At 38.4% G+C, this 21236-nt stretch overlaps 1 protein-coding gene across 2 annotated transcripts in view; it reads left to right on the forward strand.

Annotated features, from left to right (window-relative positions):
• Window positions 1-65: 65 nt before the first annotated feature.
• The window catches only part of LOC135470086 (glucosidase 2 subunit beta-like), a 31591-nt gene continuing 10420 nt past the window's right edge, over window positions 66-21236 (forward strand). For both annotated transcript variants that reach the window (XM_064748830.1, XM_064748829.1), the window contains exons 1-10: window positions 66-203; window positions 2103-2219; window positions 3277-3372; window positions 5930-5987; window positions 7057-7174; window positions 11765-11828; window positions 14560-14625; window positions 15031-15115; window positions 18496-18574; window positions 18910-19092. In XM_064748830.1, the coding sequence (XP_064604900.1) occupies window positions 95-203; window positions 2103-2219; window positions 3277-3372; window positions 5930-5987; window positions 7057-7174; window positions 11765-11828; window positions 14560-14625; window positions 15031-15115; window positions 18496-18574; window positions 18910-19092 (975 nt within the window). In that variant the 5' untranslated portion in view covers window positions 66-94. The remainder of the gene's footprint in view (window positions 204-2102; window positions 2220-3276; window positions 3373-5929; window positions 5988-7056; window positions 7175-11764; window positions 11829-14559; window positions 14626-15030; window positions 15116-18495; window positions 18575-18909; window positions 19093-21236) is intronic.

Genomic DNA, 21236 nt, shown 5'->3' on the forward strand with positions numbered 1-21236 from the left:
GATTGGCGGAGCCTTGTTTGGAGGACTTTAGGGGCCAATCAGAAAATGACCACTGGCAACATATAGCGTGGCAAGGAGCTCGGGAGAATCTGACATGGAAATTTTGGATATTACGTCTTTGTTCCTTCTCTTGGTGCCATGTCTGTGCCAAATTTTACCAGCTTTAGCAAACATTCCAAGACCGAGAGGGGTGGCTATTTCAAGTAATGCAATCAGAAGCGTTTTTGGATACTTAGTCAGTCGCCGACTAGCACGTGTTATGTATATGTTACAACAACAACACGGGTTAAAGAGTTAAAGGATTTCTAGTGAAATCATAAATGTTGTCTTGCACTATTTATATTCACACACTAAACATTTGTGCTGTACATTAATGTTACAACAATGCTATGCTTTGTGGCAATACGCTATCAAGCAGTGACGAAATTACAAACAATGCTAGAAAAGACAGTAAAAGTGTTGAACAACTCAGGCGAATCTACATAAAGCAATCAGTTTATACTACTGAAGCTAGTATCCTCACTCTTGTCTCACAAGATACATATTTGTGGTATATTCAGCGATCACACAGTAGGCCCATAGTGGTTGAACAAAATGAGGTAAGCTGAGAATTTTCCTATCTGGATTTGGAACCTCCATAGCATTTCCTACATGTCATTTTGTCAACCAGTAATCCCTAGTCAAGGGGATCACACTTTTGTTGGACGACAATCGCCTTCCGTTTTGCTCAAATCTGTCAGTTTAAAACCGGAAAGACAGCAAAGCTTGGAAGAGTCAGCCATGTATCCCTCCTCCATGCTTTGCCAAGTATTTTCCAAGACGGAAACTTTCTGATCCTCAAGATGATAGCTGTTCTTCACATATGAAAATGGTTCACTGTGCATCATAGACGAAATGTCCACATCATGGAGAATAATCCACTCAGCAAAGGTTAGAGATGGCGAACATGGCAGTCTGTTTGCAGTTTGTTCTGGGTCGTGAATTAGAAATACTGGGTAATACCATAACTTGAGTCAATTGTGGTCCATTAAAAGTGTGATCCGTGCAGCCAGGAATTGCTGATTGAGAAAATTCTTTGTAGAAAATGCTACGAAGGCTTTAAGTACATATAGGAAAAAAACCAACATTACTGGAAGGGACCTCCGTTAGGCGTTAAACCGGTCGCATACAATATTTAATTCATTAGGCTAATGTAGACACAGATAACCTGTGAAATGTCACCTTTTGAGGAAACTTTCACACAGTCCACTAAACTTGCATGGCCCTGTATTAATAGCATAGATGATTGGGTTAAACTGTTCTACCTGTCACATGTTAGAGGCAATCAAATTTTTTTACTACTCCAAACAATTCTCCATCTGTACAAATCTGTCTCAAGGATCTAAATTTATTACTTCTTTCACACAAATATACAAAACAGCAACTGCGGATAAAAATGTTGATTTCTGAGATTGGCTTGATATGCTAACATTTGACCCAAAATATTGCAGAAATTTCCACAAATGTAATAAAAGACATGTGAAAGGTATTTTAGTTTGAATTTACCCGTTACTTGTAAAAATTACCTGTGTGGGACATTTGGACCCCCGCAGTTTAATCGCATCATTTGTGGGACCCCAGACACCTTGAGTAAGCAACCTTACAATGCGACTGAAGTTCTCTAACAAAATGCATCACACCCTTTACAGCATTCTGATTGTTACTGCGATGCGTCGCAAATGTCCTGTCCCATCTGTTTCATCTCACTATAATGCTGGTTGCTGACGAAATAAGGGAAATATTCTTGAGTATGGGGTAAAACACCAGTCAACAACCTTATGCACTGAACTTATTTGTTGTTAAACCAATAGACAGTTGATTGTTTTCAGCTGATGACAATACCAACCTTAATTAAATGCATTTTCTGCAGTCGAGAAAAAAAAACACATGCATGTAGGGGATAAACCCAAAGCCTGTCCTTTATACCTTTTAATGACTTTAATGCAGTCTACTTTAATCTTTTAACATAATTTGTGAATCTTAATTACTTCCAAAAATGTCACACATTGTAGATTCTGTAAGAGAATTATTATATTTTTATTTAATACTTTCGTATTTTTTAGAGGCTGGAGCATATGACCCAACCAAAGATTTTACCTGCTTCGATCATTCGAAAGTTGTCCCATTTGAGTATGTCAATGATGACTACTGTGATTGCCCTGACGGGAGTGATGAACCAGGTGAGCATACTCTGTGGTTAGAAAGGTAAGTGTCAGCAACCTGCGGATGGTCGTGGGTTACCCGAGCCCGGTTTCCTCCCACCTTAATGCTGGCCGCTGTCGTATAAGTGAAATATTCTTGAGTACGGCGCAAAATACAAATCAAATAGAAAGATAAGTTTGTCTTATCAGTACCGATAAACAGGTGAGTTTGTCCTGTGATTAGACAGGTGAGTTTATTCTTTGGTTAGAATGGTGAGTTTATTCTGTTTTTAAACAGGTGAGTTTATTCTGTTTGTGGACAGGTGAGTTTATTTGTTGGTTAGACAGGTGAGTTTATTCTGTAGTTAGATGACTTAGTTTGTTCTGTGGTTAGACATGTGAGTTTGTCTGTGGTTAGACATGTGAGTTTGTCTTGTGGATAGACAGGTGAGTTTGTCTTGTGGATAGACAGGTCACTTTGTCCTTTGTTTAGACCGGTGAATTTGTCCTATGGCTAGATTGATGAGTTTGTTTTGTGGGTAGACAGGTGAGTTTGTCCTGTGGTTAGACCAGTGAGTTTATTCCGTTTTAGACAGGGGAGTTTGTCATGTCCTTGGACAGGTGAGTTTATTCTGTGGTTAGACATGTGAGTACATGTTTACATTAATATTTGTTTTCTATTGAATCTCTAACAGTGAAATAACGGAGTCCGATGAAAATTATGGCCCTCACTAAGCATGCCATTGTCATCTGGCTGGACAGTTCAGTTGGTAGAGCTTAAAGGCTAGTTATTGAGTCCCAGTCAAACTAGTATTTTCACTAAAAGTCCTACTGTGATCTGTGAAGAATGTTAGGCAACTAATGTTGGTCACATTTAATATTAAAACATTTACATTAGACTAACAATGGAGAAAATTTTATCGTTAAATGATTGTTAAGTTGAGAACTTTCTAAAGCAAAATGTCATTTGTGTCCCTGGAACATGGGGAGTAATATTTTTGAGCAGCGCATTCAAGGCCAATCAAATAAATTTTAAAAAGTATTTGCGAAAGTTGATGAATTGACAGTGTATTGACATGTAATTACTTTTTTGCAGGTACCTCTGCCTGTCCTAATGGATGGTTCCACTGTACTAATGCCGGACACATTCCCCTGAACATTGTCTCCTCCAGAGTCAACGATGGCATCTGTGGTATGGTATTGCCCTAGTACATGTACCCTAACTCTTTTACAAGGGTCTCGGTAGCCAAATGTTTAGCATGCCAGCGTGCAGCCTCTCAACCATACAACCATTGTGAGTTCAAGTTAGCTCATGCTAGCTTCCTCTCCAGTCATATGTGGGAAGGTGTGACAACAATTTGCTCATGCCCTGACTTTTGTGAGGTTCACTTCATATTTCACACATTGTCTTGAAATTTAAGAAATTGAAAACTGGTGTTTTATGTGATTCTTCATATACAAACTGTTTAAAGGACAAGGCCTGTGAATTTTGACTGGGTTTCAGTTGTTTCTAGATACGTTTTCACAACACATACCACCGGTGTCCATGTAAATCAGTTTTAACAGAAGTGAGTAATTGAGTAACCCAACATCGGAAGTGGCGCATGTGGTGCATGTAGGCAGTGCAACAACAACGTTATACTATACTGTCAGCATGCCTACACTGTCTTGTGATATAATGCTGCTATGTGTTCTAGCTGTTTGCCAAAATATATATGCATCGGTCTTATAAAAGACTTGTTCCCAACACCTGCATCATTCATACACTGTAGTCTGGGTATCGGTAGTGTTGTTCACATATAAACCTGCATAAATCCAGATCTTGCCCAGAATGGACCCAGGATGACATTTAAGACTGTAACGTGCTGTGTAGAGTTTGTAATGTTTTGAATGTTAATTTGCAAACAGCTAGATGTATATCGCAGCGCGTCAAATCGTTTTAATTAGGCATACACGTACATAGGTTTGAAACATTGGGCTAGACAGCATTTGACGTGCTGAGTTTACATTCATACTATAAATCATTTGGTGTATGGTACAGCATTTTATATTGGCTGTATTTCATTAGTGCAGGAAACCTAGCACTAGGAGGCTTTGGTTTCAGGTCTGCTCGTTCACATTGCACTCGTCAGTCATCTCATAAACTGAATTGACAAACCCATTCCCAGCGTGTTTGAAATTTGTGCTTTAGTAGTTATGGGTGAGATTGGTGAGATGGGTGGGTTGGACACAGAGTGATTTTAGGTACTCGAATGTGTGGTAAGAAAATGTAATACCTTATTTACAACTTTGTGTAGGCCCATATGTTAAATATAAAGGTTTTATACATATTATCACTCACCTTTTGGAAATCTTGCTTCCACTGCACTCTATCATTTTATATTTTTTCATCTGATCGTAAGTTACATGTGCCCTATATCCATAAAACAAATTGCTGGGAACTGATAATTTCAATATAAAATCTCTCAGTAAAGTGACTAACCTTGTCTCATGGTGATTGAGAAATGAAAAAAAAGAAAGAGTACAACAGCGATAATTCCTATACAATTGTCAGATATCGTGCGATTTGGTAGAATAAGTGTTGACAATGTTTTGTTCAAATGTTCAAATGACGTTTGTTAAAATTACTGACACTAAGTGCCTACATGTGCCTTGTTGAATGACATAAAAACAACAGCTATGCAGCTAGTGTATATTAAGCCAAGTAAACCGTACAGGGCTTCCGCCAGCAAAAATAATCAGCTATCATAAGACAGTGTACTATAACGCCTGTAGCTGTATGTAGGCCTACAAGATCGGTTAGACATTATGAGGAAGATGTGAGTTTCTGTATAAACAGCAATTCATACATTTCATACAGTACACACCCCTTGATGGATGTACTTGTAAGTACAAGTAAATGTTCGATATAAGGGAAGCATATATATTTTAGCAAATATCTACGGCACGGCTCTGCCTTATTGCCAGACTCTGAGAGCAGACAGTAGTATTATGTTGTTGTTGTACTGTTTATATGCACCACATGCGTCACTTCCGTTTTAGGGTTAATTAATCACTCGCTTATATTAGAACTGATTTACTTGGGCAACGATTTTATGTTTATGAAAGGGCATCTAGAAACAACTGAAACCCAGTCAAAATTCATTGGTCTTCGCAAGATTCAAGATACAGCGCTATGATGGCTGAGTGTTGTCTCTTTGGTGACGCTCCATGCTAATTTTAACATGAGGTTACACATAGAATAATTAAAAAGAATTAAATTATGAATTGAACTTATGAATTATGTTCCTGGGTGTGTTTGGGTCCCAATATTGCAAAAATAATGATGTCCTGCTTTTAGATGGAGTGTGATGTAAACACCATCATTGCCATGTTAAAAGATAGGCATGTCATGCATGTAGCCCTACTGCACCATTAAAGTAGCGACGTCATTTTGCACTGGGACGTCGTTCTGTTGTCATAATGACATAACTGTACGTGGGAAGGTCTGTCAGCAACCTGCGGATGGCCGTGCGTTTCCCCCCGGGTTTCCACTCGCCATAATGCTGGCTGCCATCGTATAAGTGAAATATTCTTGAGTAGGGCGTAAAACACCAATCAAATAAATAAATAAATCAATAATGACGTAACTCAGTAACAGCGTATTAAAGTGGATCCAGTTTTTTAGGGGTGAATCAGAATATCTCCTTGTCTCATGCCTATGTTCGTATGTTCAATTTAACCTACATGTATGTTTTTTTCCTGTTCAGATTGCTGTGATGGTTCAGATGAGTATGAGGGCATCATTACCTGTTCCAATACCTGCAAGTAAGTGCCATGTAAATCAGATCAGAGTTAAAGAAAAAGGCGACATAGAATTTAAATAAGCATCAGGTGAATGCGGGGTGAGGGAACTCGCCCTCATATTCGTGCTACCAGCCGCAACCACGTGATGGAAGCCTACATGCTGTCGACCAATAGTAGTAATCTTAAGTGTAGCCTGCTGTAAGAAATTGACGTGTTTGTTTGGGACATTCTTGAACATTGCACTACACTCATGAAATGGACACTTCCTCTACTGTTTTATATACATGAGGGGGAGGGGATTCCAGCAACCTATGGGAGGTCGTGGGTATCCCCTGGGCTCTGTCTGGTTTCCTCCCACCAGGCCTGACCACCATTGTATAAGTAAATTATTCTTGAGTACGGCATAAAACACCAGTAAAATAAATATATTGATGAGACAATGTATTGCACTTGAGGATGGCCACGAAGCTACAGCTATGATGTATCTCTGTGTGTGCCTGCATGCATTGTTCACATGAAATTTTTCTGTAGCGGAATTTTTGAGAACATCATTGAAGTAATCTTGTACTCTTAGGTATTCCAATATTAGAAGCTGTGTGGAGTGGGAAAACTGAAAACCTGTGTTCACCTCAAATATTTAAATGCTTTTACCATAATCCTTCAATCTTTTCACATGTTTGCAAGGTTATTATTCAAGCATATTCTTAAGGCTTTATTCTGTGTGGAGTGATAAGATTATACTTTTGGTGAAACCCTGAAATTGGCCAGTCCAACCAAAGTAGTTTTGTCTCCAAAATTTCGTTATAAATGTGCATAAATTACTCTGAAAGTTGCTCTTCATATGCGAAAAGATTGAGGAATTAAGGTAAACTGTGTGGAAACAAATGTATAAACTATGATATTGTATTTTGACTTTTTTCCACTGTTTTAAAATTCTTGTGCATGTGCTTTTTGGAATTCAGGAGATTTAAAATGACATATTTAAATCTAAATTGATTTTTTAATGAATCTTTCCTGAATAAAGATAGTGGATTTATATCTGTCCATGTACAATCATAGACATATGCAAATAAACCTTTGTGTGATACAGAGAATTGGGCAAACAGGCAAGGGAAGAGGCAGAGAAAATGAAAATATTAGTGGACCAAGCTATGAAAGTGAAAGTGGATTATATAGAGCAAGGCAAGAAAGCCAAGGAGGAGAAAAAGGTTTGTTGGAGTTTTAGATATGTATGCTTTATTCATTTTTCTTTAATGCTTTTGTTGATGACGAGGCCTTTCGTTAACTTGTTAGACTTTTAGCAAAGGCATTTTCATTTTGTTACCAGCTTTAGAAATGTGAAAAAATGGCATGATGGTAACAGCGGTTTGTCTGAGTACAAGTGCATGTGACGTATGCACAATGAGCAGTGATGATCTCCAAGTCTCGTTCGTATGACTTGTTTGATTACAAGTATTACCTGAGCTCATTAAGTTAGAAACAAACACTTTAAAAACAGAAGTCCCCAGTCTTGAACTTTAATATGGGTTGTTGAAGAGGTCTGAGAATATTTCTTTACAGGAGAGCTTACAAGGCAAAAAGAACACGGATGTGAATTCTTGTAAAATATATCCAGTTTGAAATTAAGAGGCAGGGAAAATGAAGATATTGGTAGAACAGGTTATGAAGTGAAAAGGCAATTTTCAGATTTCTCCTGTTTGTAGATCCTTGCCAATGAGCAGTTGATGGCACTTGCATGTATGGTACTAGCTCAGTGCTTTATTTGTATGTAAAGACCTACTGTAGTATACTTCACACTTTTCCTTCTAGAATCAAACTTTTGATCAGGGGTGCGTATTATTCAGTGCTCAGGAAATCTGAAAACCAGAAGCAAATATGGCGACACAACGCTGCTGGCATTTACTCTAAAAAAAATGTTATAAAACAAACAACAAAAGAAATGAATTCATGATATATAGCTGAGCTTTTTTAAAGCGAATTGGCTTAACACATATTTGACATCAAACCAAGGTCACGTCAAAGCCTCAAGTAGGTCTTACTTCAGGTCACTTAGTAGGAAATCACCTGATATAATTCTTTTGATGTCCACGTCCTTGTCATCATTTTAATGTAGTCCTTGTTCATACTCTCAGTACCCTAACCTGCATAACAGATGAGTTATGTCCCTTTCTTGTTCTGGTTCTGTGTCACTGGCAGATAATAGCTCATTGTCCCACAAAATGTTGTCTTCGGTACCATCCCGCTCATCAGAAATGCTGCATTTCTTGAAGGACTACACAGTGATGGCTGTGTCCAACTGTTCCCAGGCTGTCAGAATCCATTCACATAGGTGTGGCAGCTCAGGCTTTTACCTCTTCACCCTTTTGGTGAAAGTATGGCTGTCTCTGGCCGACCAATCGGTCCAAAATTTCACCTTCATCGGCTTGTTCACGGAGACATCCAGGAGCTGCTGCATAGAGCTCATCCCACCGGGTGTATAATAGCAACTGTTGTGTTCTGGGCGATCTTTAACTTTTGTTTGATATTGTCTCTATGGCAGCGAAATGCATCAAGATCTAGCAAACTCTTACGGCATTGTAGCCCTCTGGGCCGTTTGCCCCACTCATTAACCAACCAATCTGTCATCATGCTGTCATCAAACCAACTGTTTTCTTGTACTTCACAATAATGCCTTTGGGAAAGTTCTTTTTTGGCATTGTCTTTCTTTTGAACAATACAAAAGGGTGAAGTTTGCCTCCATCAGCCGTACCGGCCAACATAATGGTGAAGTAATTTTTTTCATTACCAGTCGTTTTGATTGACATCTGATCGGCATTCCCTATTTGGCCAGACGAATGGTAATTATTTTTTCATTGCCGGATCATAAAATGTTGAAAGTTGAACAACCTCTCTTAGTAATCAGCAGGTAGTTTCTGGGCAACTTTTGTCCTCATGAATTTAAAAACCCATGACACAGAGGCCTTGAAATTCTATGCACCAGGGGTTATCTTCGCTAGGGAGAGAGTCTTGATCTGTATTTCTGTGGTGGAGACTTTCCTTGTACCGTTCGTCACAAACTCCACAAGGGCTTGTTCAGTTCTGGGAAAATGCGGCAACTGACTTCTGCTCATGTGCTTTTTGCTAGAATTTTGCTTTCTGCCAGTTCGACATTAGCTTCAGACGTAGAATATTCTCTCCCCGCTGCTCGGTTCCCACGTGCTTCTGCGTGATGCTTATCTACAAGTTTTTCGCGTGTGGTGAATGTATATCGTCGTGGCATGATTCGCTTTTTTTAACAGAGAAGCCAATAACTTAGAAAGCTTTTATAAGGATACAGCAAACCAAATGATGATCAGTGCAGCTGCTATCTTGTTTAGCACTTGCAGATTGGTATAGTGAATTTTACGCATAAACTAAGGAAGTTATCTCTAAATAGAACAGAACATGCACAATACATTATTTACATGATACACACACACACACACACACACACACACACATATATATATATATATATATAGGTATGGCTTTATCATGCAACCAGCGAGGTACAGCACTGTGGAGTGTCCCTGTGTGTCAGCATGCAGCACTCAATGTTGTTTCAACAGTTTGCCTCTGATCATGGCTGGACAGAGGTCATGTACACAGCTACAGATGTTTTTCCAGAATACTTACGGCCAAGGTGACTATGCGAATAATACATGAATGCGAAGTATGCTAGTGTATTCACGGTATAATCTTTGATCAACATTGCGTGCAAATCTCTTTGCCCGATGCAGGAATGTTGTGGCCAGTAGTTGGCTCTTTATCAATGTGCCCGTTGGTTCCCTCTGGTGTGTTACAAAAATGAATGAAAAATTCTCAAGTACCACAAAAAGTTCAGATGTAATAAATAAATAACGCAAATAATTCATGATTGTAATATATTCCTTCATAGATGATCACATTATTATTTGTCTCTTAAAGCCTTTTCATTTTTACTATTTTGTCTTTTATTTTAATAAATTACTGACATTATTCTTCAAGAAACTTTGGAAAGTGGCATTTCTGTAACAGCATTTTGTTTGTACATGTGATGTAAATGCAATGAGCAGTGATGATCCCCAAGTCTCGTTCGTATGACTTCACTACATGTAGCTTGATTACATCAAGTGTTATCTGAGCTCATTAAGGCGTTTATCGAAATAAAGGTTCAAAAAAATTATCCGTTGTTGAGCCTTCATAGGGGTTCTTCTAGGGACCTGAGAAAGTGAAAAAATATTTTTTTACTTCTCTGCTCTGGCTGTTTCTGGATCCTTGGTGACAATAAACAGTCAGTTTTAACTTTTAGGTTATTTGCAGTGTTTTACGTTAGTGTGTGGTGACCTCGTTTTGGATTAAACATCAAACGGATTTCAACATCAAACCAGTGGCTTACTCTGGTTTAATTTTTGAGTGTGGCATTAAACAACAATCAAATAAATAAATAAATTTGCAGAATGATTTTCTTGTCTGATGATCATGCATAGCTGTTTCTTGAGGACTTTCATCTTTCTGGGACTTTCTCTCCAAAAAAAGAAATGGAAGTGTTCAGTGTTTCAGAATATACCTATGTTGATTAAGTGCAGAATTGTGATGCACTACATTGTATAGTCAGTGATCATTGTCTGTTAGTTTCATCTATATATATATATATATATATATATATATATTTTTTTTTTTTATATATACTGTATATACATGTAAAGACTTTTTGTGTGAATATGTGTATACATGAGGGACTCGAGGAAGATTGGTTTTGTAAATTTATTTATTTATTTGATTGGTGTTTTAAGCCTTACTAAAGAATATTTCACTTATACCACGGCAGCCAGCATTATGGTGAGAGCAAACCGGGCAGAACCCGGGGGAAACCCATGACCATAGGCAGGTTGCTGGCAAATCGTCCCAATTATGGCCGGACGGTTATGTAAATAATTGATCTCTCTCAGAAAACAAATTATTATTATTTATTATTATTATTATTATTATTAGACTAGTCTTCAGCTACTGCAGTTTGGAGTGTTAAAATAAAAGCAACCTGTGCTTACACAACACAGATTAATTCAGATATTTCCAGATGTGGAAGAGTTCAATATGAACTTGAAATGCATCAGACCCAACTATATAATGGTGAAGGTGAGAAAATACTGTTAAACCAGCGATAAATTCATGTTAGCTTATATGGGAGGCTGTGCTCCTAGGGACTGTTGTTGTCTTGGCAGTAAACAGTCCTGGTAATCAGGTTAACTTGTTGTTGTCGGGGTGGGGGATAACGCAAGATACAAAACCATTGAACAGGCAAGAGATTGGCGATAGGTATGCACAAGCCAGCCCAGTAACTTCCTGTTTTGATGAGGTTGGTAGTAGACATGAACAGTGAGCCGTGATGATCACCAAGTCTCGTTCGTATGACTCACGATGATTACATCAATTATGATCTGAGCTTACTGTAATGTTTCACAATCCTCAAAGTCTTTAAGATAATTTAAAATATAAACCAGGAAAGATGTTTTCTAACAGTAGCATTCCAATAGCCAGCTAGCGGAAAATCTTCAGCCTGTAGCAATTTACTATCCTTTGTCTGCTTGAAGTGGAGAGTTACTTGTAGCTTAAAACTAGCAAACCCCAGGCATAACACAAGTAAACTCCTGTCTTGCCACAAGCAAACTGCATGCACGCTAATGTATGCCACCAGGATATTGGGACAGAATTCAGTGTATTGTCTTTTCTTTGTACTGTATTTCTCTTTATTTACTTACTTATATATATAGTTATTTATTTATTTTTTTGTTAAAAAGGCAAGACTGGTCCAACTTGAAGGTGATCGAGACAAAATGGATGCAAAGAGAAATGACTTAGAAGGTAAATTTGTCTTCATTGGTCACATACGCTGTACTTCAGTTCAGCTGGCTTTATAACTTTTCGTTCATCTCAAGATAATTTTAAAATACTTTCATAAATTATTAAACTTGGGTTGTATTTGGGACCTTTGTCAGCTCAGAGAAGTAAATAAATATGTTTGATATAGGCATTGTGAGAAGTGGAGATGGGATTGTTGTAATTTTACTTTGTTACACACAAATTGACGTTGTATTTAATGGTTTGTCACTAAAGTGGACTTGTTAATGACATTGATCATTTTAACTTAGTGGCAGCAAGCTTACTGCATTAAATATCTGTTTCATTGAAATTCTGCATTGGAAATCATACTCCCATTCCTAATAACTTACAGTAAAAACAATAGAAAAAAATTTAATCGAAACTGAAAACACCAAGCAGAAAGTGTTTTCAAAATGATGCAGTTTTATTGACCATGAAAAGCACCTGCAACTCAAACTTCACAAGACATTTGTCCACGCCTGGGTGCTAATTTGACCCACGGCTGCTGTGTTGCTTTTACCAACAACTGTGGCTGTCCTACCTGTTGGAAGTATTGAATACAAATCAATTTGCTTGGTATGGTGGGTTGACATGTACCTGTCTCATTTCATATGTGCAGTCACCGTGGCCAAAGTCGGTATCACGCCAGTGTGGCACAATAACTCAGGAGCCTCTCACCAATGCGATCGCTGTGAGTTCAAGTCCAGCTCATGCTGGCTTCCTCTCCGGCCGTACGTGGGAAGGTCTTGCAGCAACCACTGGGTGGTTGTGGGTTTCATCCGGGCTCTGCCCGGTTTGCTCCCACCATAATGCTGGCCACCGTTGTATAAGTGAAATATTTTTGAGCGTGGCATAAAACACCCATCAAATAAATCATGCTGGCTTCCTGTCTGGTCGTATGATCTTGCAGCAACATGCAGATGGTCCTGGGTCTCTCCCACCACTAAGCTGGCTGCCGTCATATAAATATAGTGAAATATTCTTTAGTACGACGTAAAACAGCAATGAAATAGACATGAATATATGCATTCAAGTGTGTATTTGTGCGACCTGGCTGTGTACACATTATGACAAAATCGGGCCAATTTTACATGTGTCCAGCCACAACATGCAATCATGTTAACAGGCATAAAGTGACAAAATGTGACAAATTTATCAACAGGGAAGGACAAAATCTGGCCAGTTTTACATGTGTCCAGCCACAACATGCAATCCTGTTAACAGGCATAAAGTGACAAAATGTGACAAATTTGTCAACAGGGAAGGACAAAATCTGGCCAGTTTTACATGCATCCAGCCACAACATGCAATGATGTTAACAGGCATAAAGTGACAAAATGTGACAAATTTAGCAACATGGAAGGACAAAATCTGGCCAGTTTTACATGCATCCAGCCACAACATGTGATCATGTTAACAGGCATAAAGTGACAAAATGTGACAAATTTATCAACAGGGAAGGACAAAATCTGGCCAGTTTTACATGTGTCCAGCCACAACATGCAGTGATGTTAACAGGCATAAAGTGACAAAATGTGACAAATTTATCAACAGGGAAGGACAAAATCTGGCCAGTTTTACATGCATCCAGCCACAACATGCAATCATGTTAACAGGCATAAAGTGACAAAATGTGACAAATTTATCAACAGGGAAGGACAAAATCTGGCCAGTTTTACATGTGTCCAGCCACAACATGCAATCATGTTAACAGGCATAAAGTGACAAAATGTGACAAATTTGTCAACAGGGAAGGACAAAATCTGGCCAGTTTTACATGCATCCAGCCACAACATGCAATGATGTTAACAGGCATAAAGTGACAAAATGTGACAAATTTATCAACAGGGAAGGACAAAATCTGGCCAGTTTTACATGTGTCCAGCCACAACATGTGATCATGTTAACAGGCATAAAGTGACAAAATGTGACAAATTTAGCAACAGGGAAGGACAAAATCTGGCCAGTTTTACATGCGTACAGTCACAACATGTGATCATATTAACAGGCATAAAGTGACAAAATGTGACAAATTTTGCAACAGGGAAGGACAAAATCTGGCCAGTTTTACATGTGTACAGTCACAACATGCGATCATGTTAACAGGCATAAAGTGACAAAATGTGACAAATTTTGCAACAGGGAAGGACAAAATCTGGCCAGTTTAACATGCGTAGAGTCACAACATGTGATCATGTTAACAGGCATAAAGTGACAAAATGTGACAAATTTAACAACATGGAAGGACAAAATCTGGCCAGTTTTACATGCGTACAGTCACAACATGTTAACAGGCATAAAGTGACAAAATGTGACAAATTTAGCAACATGGAGTTACAAAATCTGGCCAATTTTACACGTATAAACAAGCAAAACGTGACAAATTTAGCAACATGGATTGACCAGATTTGGCCAATTTTACAAGCATAAACAAACAAAACGTAGCAATGTGGAGTGACAGTCTGGCCAATTTTACAAGCATGAACAAGCAAAATGTGACAAATTTAACATATGCGACATCCATGATATTTTACAAAATTTGAAACTGATGTACGGGAGTGTCAAATACTTGGTGTGACGATGTCCGATTTTACCTGGTGTTCCCAGAAAGTGTCGGTAACCAAACAGGATATGTACAACTGTTGTGGGATTACTGATTGTCACAAAATATAAAATACTAATCATGTATTAAGTATAATAATTATTTTTTCAGCCAGGAAGAATGAGGCAGAAGCTCCAGAGAAAGAGGCCAAGGACAGACACCAAGCTGCCTGGGAAGGTAATACAGGGATTATTCTGTGGAATAGAAAACTGTGAGCGGGGGCCTCCGTGGCCAAGGTGGTTAGCATACCAGCAGGGCACATTAACCAAGTGGCGCTCTCACCAGTGTGGCTGTGAGTTCAAATCCAGTTCATGCTGGCTTCCCCTCCAGTCATACGTGGGAAGGTCTGCTTGCAACCTGCAAAGTGTCATGGGTTTCCCCCAGGCTGTGCCCGGTTTCCTCTTAGATGTACCATTATGCCCCCGGGCTCTGCCCAGTTTCCTCCTACCATAACGCTGGCCGTCGTCGTATAAATGAAATATTTTTGAGTACAGCATAAAACGCCAGTCTGGTGCATGAATACTACTCCTTGTGCCAAACATAAACATGTACTGACTGTATTGTAAATTTATCTACTTTCAGCTGAGAAGGCAAAACGACAGTCTGAAAAGGAGCAGAGCAAAGCCGAGGCTGCGTTTAATGAAATGGATTTGAATAAGGACAATGTGTAAGTTATGAGTAAGGACAGGGTGTAAGTTATGAATTAGGATGATATGTAAGTTATGAGTAAGGACAGGGTATAAGTTATAAATTAGGGCGATATGTAAGTTATGAGTAAGGACAGGGTGTAAGTTATGAATAAGGACAATGTGTAAGTTATGAGTAAGGACAGGGTGTAAGTTATAAATTAGGGCGATATGTAAGTTATGAGTAAGGACAGGGTGTAAGTTATGAATAAGGACAATGTGTAAGTTATGAGTAAGGACAGGGTGTAAGTTATGAATTAGGACGATATGTAAGTTATGAGTAAGGACAGGGTGTAAGTTATTAATTAGGGCGATATGTAAGTTATGAGTAAGGACAGGGTGTAAGTTATGAATTAGGACGATATGTAAGTTATGAGTAAGGACAGGGTATAAGTTATGAATAAGGACAATGTGTAAGTTATGAGTAAGGACAGGGTGTAAGTTATGAATTAGGACGATATGTAAGTTATGAGTAAGGACAGGGTGTAAGTTATGAATTAGGACGATATGTAAGTTATGAGTAAGGACAGGGTGTAAGTTATGAATTAGGACGATATGTAAGTTATGAGTAAGGACAGGGTATAAGTTATGAATTAGGACGATATGTAAGTTATGAGTAAGGACAGGGTGTAAGTTATAAATTAGGGCGATATGTAAGTTATGAGTAAGGACAGGGTGTAAGTTATGAATAAGGACAATGTGTAAGTTATGAGTAAGGACAGGGTGTAAGTTATGAATTAGGACGATATGTAAGTTATGAGTAAGGACAGGGTGTAAGTTATTAATTAGGGCGATATGTAAGTTATGAGTAAGGACAGGGTGTAAGTTATGAATTAGGACGATATGTAAGTTATGAGTAAGGACAGGGTGTAAGTTATTAATTAGGGCGATATGTAAGTTATGAGTAAGGACAGGGTGTAAGTTATGAATTAGGACGATATGTAAGTTATGAGTAAGGACAGGGTGTAAGTTATGAATTAGGACGATATGTAAGTTATGAGTAAGGACAGGGTGTAAGTTATGAATTAGGACGATATGTAAGTTATGAGTAAGGACAGGGTATAAGTTATGAATTAGGACGATATGTAAGTTATGAGTAAGGACAGGGTGTAAGTTATGAATTAGGACGATATGTAAGTTATGAGTAAGGACAGGGTGTAAGTTATGAATAAGGACAATGTGTAAGTTATGAGTAAGGACAGGGTGTAAGTTATGAATTAGGACGATATGTAAGTTATGAGTAAGGACAGGGTATAAGTTATGAATTAGGACGATATGTAAGTTATGAGTAAGGACAGGGTATAAGTTATGAATTAGGACGATATGTAAGTTATGAGTAAGGACAGGGTGTAAGTTATGAATTAGGACGATATGTAAGTTATGAGTAAGGACAGGGTATAAGTTATGAATTAGGACGATATGTAAGTTATGAGTAAGGACAGGGTGTAAGTTATGAATTAGGACGATATGTAAGTTATGAGTAAGGACAGGGTATAAGTTATGAATTAGGACGATATGTAAGTTATGAGTAAGGACAGGGTATAAGTTATGAATTAGGACGATATGTAAGTTATGAGTAAGGACAGGGTGTAAGTTATGAATTAGGACGATATGTAAGTTATGAATCGGGACAATGTGTAAGTTATGAATCAGGACGATGTGTAAGTTATGAATCAGGACGATGTGTAAGTTATGAATCGGGACAATGTGTAAGTTATGAATAAGGACAGTATGTAAATTCTGAATCGGGACAGTATGTAAGATATTAATAAGGACAATGTACTTTATGAATATGGACAATTTGCACGTTATGAATATGAACAGTATGCATGTTGTGGATAAGGACTATATGCACATTATGAGTAAGGACAATATAAGCTATTAATAAGGACAATATAAGCTATTAATAAGGACAGTATAAGCTATAAATAAGGACAATATAAGCTATTAATAAGAACAATCCTTGGCAAATTCAGCCCTAAACTTCAGATAGTACAAGTTGTAAGGACAGAAGTCTAATGCTTAGATAATGTCACTGAGAGTCTATCACGACACTGAGAGGACTAATAGCAAAGCAGTGAAGTTGACACTGAAAACCCCCGGACGTACTCTGAAAAAGAAAGCTGTGTGTTGTATGACAGGCCTTGTAATTTGTGAGACAGACTTTGGAGGGGGAGGGGGAATAAACAAGAGAGCTGCCAGGCAGGATCCCTTGTTCCTCTTCCCTGTTCCCCCTTCCCTTTGCCCAGTTCCAAAAAATTACAAAGAAGTTTGCATAGTTTTCATTTCATTCATGTGTATTTGCCCAGGAAACACAAACTCCAGCATTATGACAAACTTTGATTCCTGAATAACTATTTCGGTTACAAAGATTCTTTTACATGGGGCAATCAGGATTGTCCATTTTTTATGGTTTACCACAAGTTTACAGTGAACTCTAAAGCATTGGGATCTATATGTACTCCTTGAGAAATCATAAGGATTGTGGATTTGACTTAAAATAGTTTATTTTCAGCCTGGACAGGGGAGAAAGATTGACCAGTGTGATTTTGGTTGACAAAGATCATGACAATAAAATATCAGGGAAAGAATTAAAGGTATTGGGGATAATGTGATGGAGAAATCTCAAGTCTTCTTCCCCTGGTCTGTAGGAGAAAGCTTGTGATGACTCACTCTTCCCATCTTGTTCCTTTTATTTTTTAGATTCACTGTTTAGATCCAGATATATATATATATATATATATGTGTGTAACCACAGGCATGATATTTATTCCATGCAGTAGCACCCTTCCCTCCCATTTTTAAGTTGCCACAATGCCCATGTTAGTTGACATTCTTGTAAGTGAAAGAATTTGAAGGCAGTGTAATGGGGCCCTCGGTCTAATGGGGCCCTCGGACTAATGGGGCCCAACAGCTCACACTGTTGAGGCACTCGCTGACTGCGATTCGTTGCGTTTGGCTGCAGCTTTGTGTGAAGAGCTTTGTCAGGTACCTTGTGAACAGTTGTTCACTCTGAGAACTTAGAATTAAATGCTGCATTGAGGGCGGCATTAAATACCAATCAAATAAATTTATACTATCAGTAGTAATGTGATAGTGTGACGCAAATGGTGTGCGGAGATATGCTAGAGTTTCGGGACGAACATGACAAACTGTACGCAGGGATTAATTGGATCAAATTTTTGTGTGTTCAAAAGGATTTACCAAGTGCATATCGTTGTGTTTTTTTGGAACGGGTTGGTGTCATTTTTCAAGCACAAGGTGTATATTAGTGAATGCTTTCCACCCCTGTGGCCGCCTATCCTCACCAAACCTTTTCTATCCTCACCAGATGTTTTCTATCCTTGTTGCACATTTTCAGCGTCGATTTACTAGAGGTGGTGGCTCACACAGAATTTGATATTGATGGAAATGGAGTAGTGTCTGATGATGAAGCTAAGGTATGATCAGTTTTATTTGTTCATTTCCATGTTTTTTCCTCATGGGTTGCAGTTGAAATCAGTGGTACCTGTATCAATAATTTAATCATTAAACATGCCAAAAAAAGAACGTGTTCAGAAATTGTAGTGACATAAACAAACTGATTTTCAGTTTGTTGTGTATTCGTTAACATGAATAATTTTTTGAAAAATGTTACCAGTTGAAATTAAACTGGGAGGAGCATTGGATTTTCCACATTAATTTAGGTTGATGCTCACGTATATGCATAACAAAGCAGAATGCAAAATTATGGCCCAGGTTAATTCTCTCAATTAACATCCTGATTTTGATACAGGAATATATGGAGGAGCAAGATCAAGTCGATTTGACAACTTTTGTTGAGAAAATGTGGCCCAGTATAAAGGATATTTATAGACCATTATCAGAAGCAAAACCCCCAGGTACAGAATCTCCAGAAGACCAGGAAGTGGCGCCACCTGCAGGAGATATCCCTCCTCCTGAAGACATTAAAGAGGAGGTAAATCATTAACACTTTCCTAGGAACAGTTTACATGTGCACCAGTTTGTCTGCATCGTTTATTTCATATTCTGCACATTCTTGAGTTTCACAAGCATTTTTTCTTTATTATTGTTATTATGATTATTATTATTTCAGCTTTTTTCAGTTTTTATCTCACAATTTTCAGAGAAAAATGGGGGTGCTGTTGTGATTTTGTTTTCTTATTTAATACCTCTGTTACTTTTAGTGGTAAGAACGTTGAAATAATGAATTGTGTAATGTTTTCTCTGTTTATGTGGGAAAACGTTGGCTCAGGTATGCTGGAAATATGTTCACGGTTGATTCTTTGTTCTTGTATCAAGTAATAAAAACACTTAAAGGAGGTTGAGTTAAGGATGTATGAAACAATAATGTATTTTGAAAAATCAGGGTCAGATATTATGGCGCGGGGGATAACTTTGAAACTTATGCCTATGTACAGTATGTGTGTACATGTATGTTTCACGTCTCGGTACGTTATACGGACTCTTTGCAGAGACTAAATGATGCTACTTTCAACTTGTGATATGTTCGCTCAGAAATATTGAGAGAAATGATTTTCCTTGCTAGTGCTTCAAAGTATTTGAGGATAAATGATTTGAGGTAAACTCGAAAGAAAGGAGAAACGCCTGTATGTTTTTTACAAATGAACTTGCATGAGGAGAGGTAGACCAGAGTACTGCAGCTCTCCATCCTTACATAGTATCATCCAGAGTGTACACGTATTAAGAATGTGTTTACTAAGATATACATTTAAGTGCATGAATCCTGTTACCTAGACAACTGGTCTGACATGACCTGACCTGACCTGACCTGACCTGACCTGACCTGACCTGACCTGACCAGTTTCCCTACCTGATACTCTCCCTTGTACATAGACTCTGACAGCATGGACTCGTCTTGCCACAAGAAGACACAGTATATAGTACACACTCCTAAGGACTCAGAGTCATAATATGACTGGAAAATTGTTAAGTAAAGTCCAAGCATACATACATACATACATATGCGTACCCTTACCTACGGGTAGCGTATGCATGTGGCCGCTTCGGTGGCCCAATTGTTAGAGCTTCTGCATCAGCATTGGGAGAGACAGGATGAAACCTGCAGCGGGTGATGCCAGAGCCTTTAAAAATGGTGTTTGTTGCTGCTGCGCTTGGTGTTTAGCCCTGAGAGATTAGAGGAAAGAAACAGGAGTGGTTGGCTCGGTGTCTGTATAGTGTCACTGGGTGGGGTGTCATGTCTGGTGTCTTCGGCATGATACTTCAGTGTTAGCATGGCATGGACCCTTCTAAATCTGATATACAAGGAGACCAAGTATATGTAAAATAATTAAACATGTACAACGTAGAGAGTAAAACCAGGCAACTGGTGAAATACGGCCTCTTGTCAGTTTACCTCAGCCAGGGTTTTATTCTAACTGGTCATTAAATGCATAAATAGTAGTAATTGACACCCCCCCCCCCCCCCTCCCCCCCCCTCCCATCCAGCACCATAGCGTAAGCAGAATTTGGTAAAAAAGAATGGGATAATAATTGTAATTCATTAGATGTCACTGGTGTAGAAATACTCAAAATGCAGTGGTGTCATCACATTTAACATACATGTACAAGCACATTAAAACAATGCAAAGGAACCTGGCCTTGGGGATGCTTAGTCCACCAGCAAAACCCTGGTGTATGCAGGAATACAATATAATTAAAGACGTACAGCATAGAAAATAAAATCAGAGCATCGACGACAGTGTGGTAGCTGGAAAATGTTCACGTGTAATCAGTGTGCACACACCTTATGGCTTCTCATCATCATATGACTAAAAAATTGCGATGTTAAACCCCAGTCATGTATACATGTATATATATATGCATGTGCATTAACCCAGAAACCTGTAAAACTTTTGTGTTTTTTTCTGATTTAAGTTTTAAAAAATAGTCAATATAGAAGGTCAGAGGCTGATTTGTAAAGCAGACAGAGTGATATGATACTCACAGCAACACACAAACAGCGCAAAATGGTCCTGTGTTCACCTGTCGCATGCAGGGGAAATTAGCTTGTGGCAGGTTGAATGCATATGTGCCTGTTGCTTATGGTATGTAAGAAATCTGCTTTAAACAATGCATTTC

This window comes from Liolophura sinensis, chromosome 7 (assembly GCF_032854445.1).
Source record: "Liolophura sinensis isolate JHLJ2023 chromosome 7, CUHK_Ljap_v2, whole genome shotgun sequence".
Classification (NCBI taxonomy): Eukaryota; Metazoa; Mollusca; class Polyplacophora; order Chitonida; family Chitonidae; genus Liolophura; species Liolophura sinensis.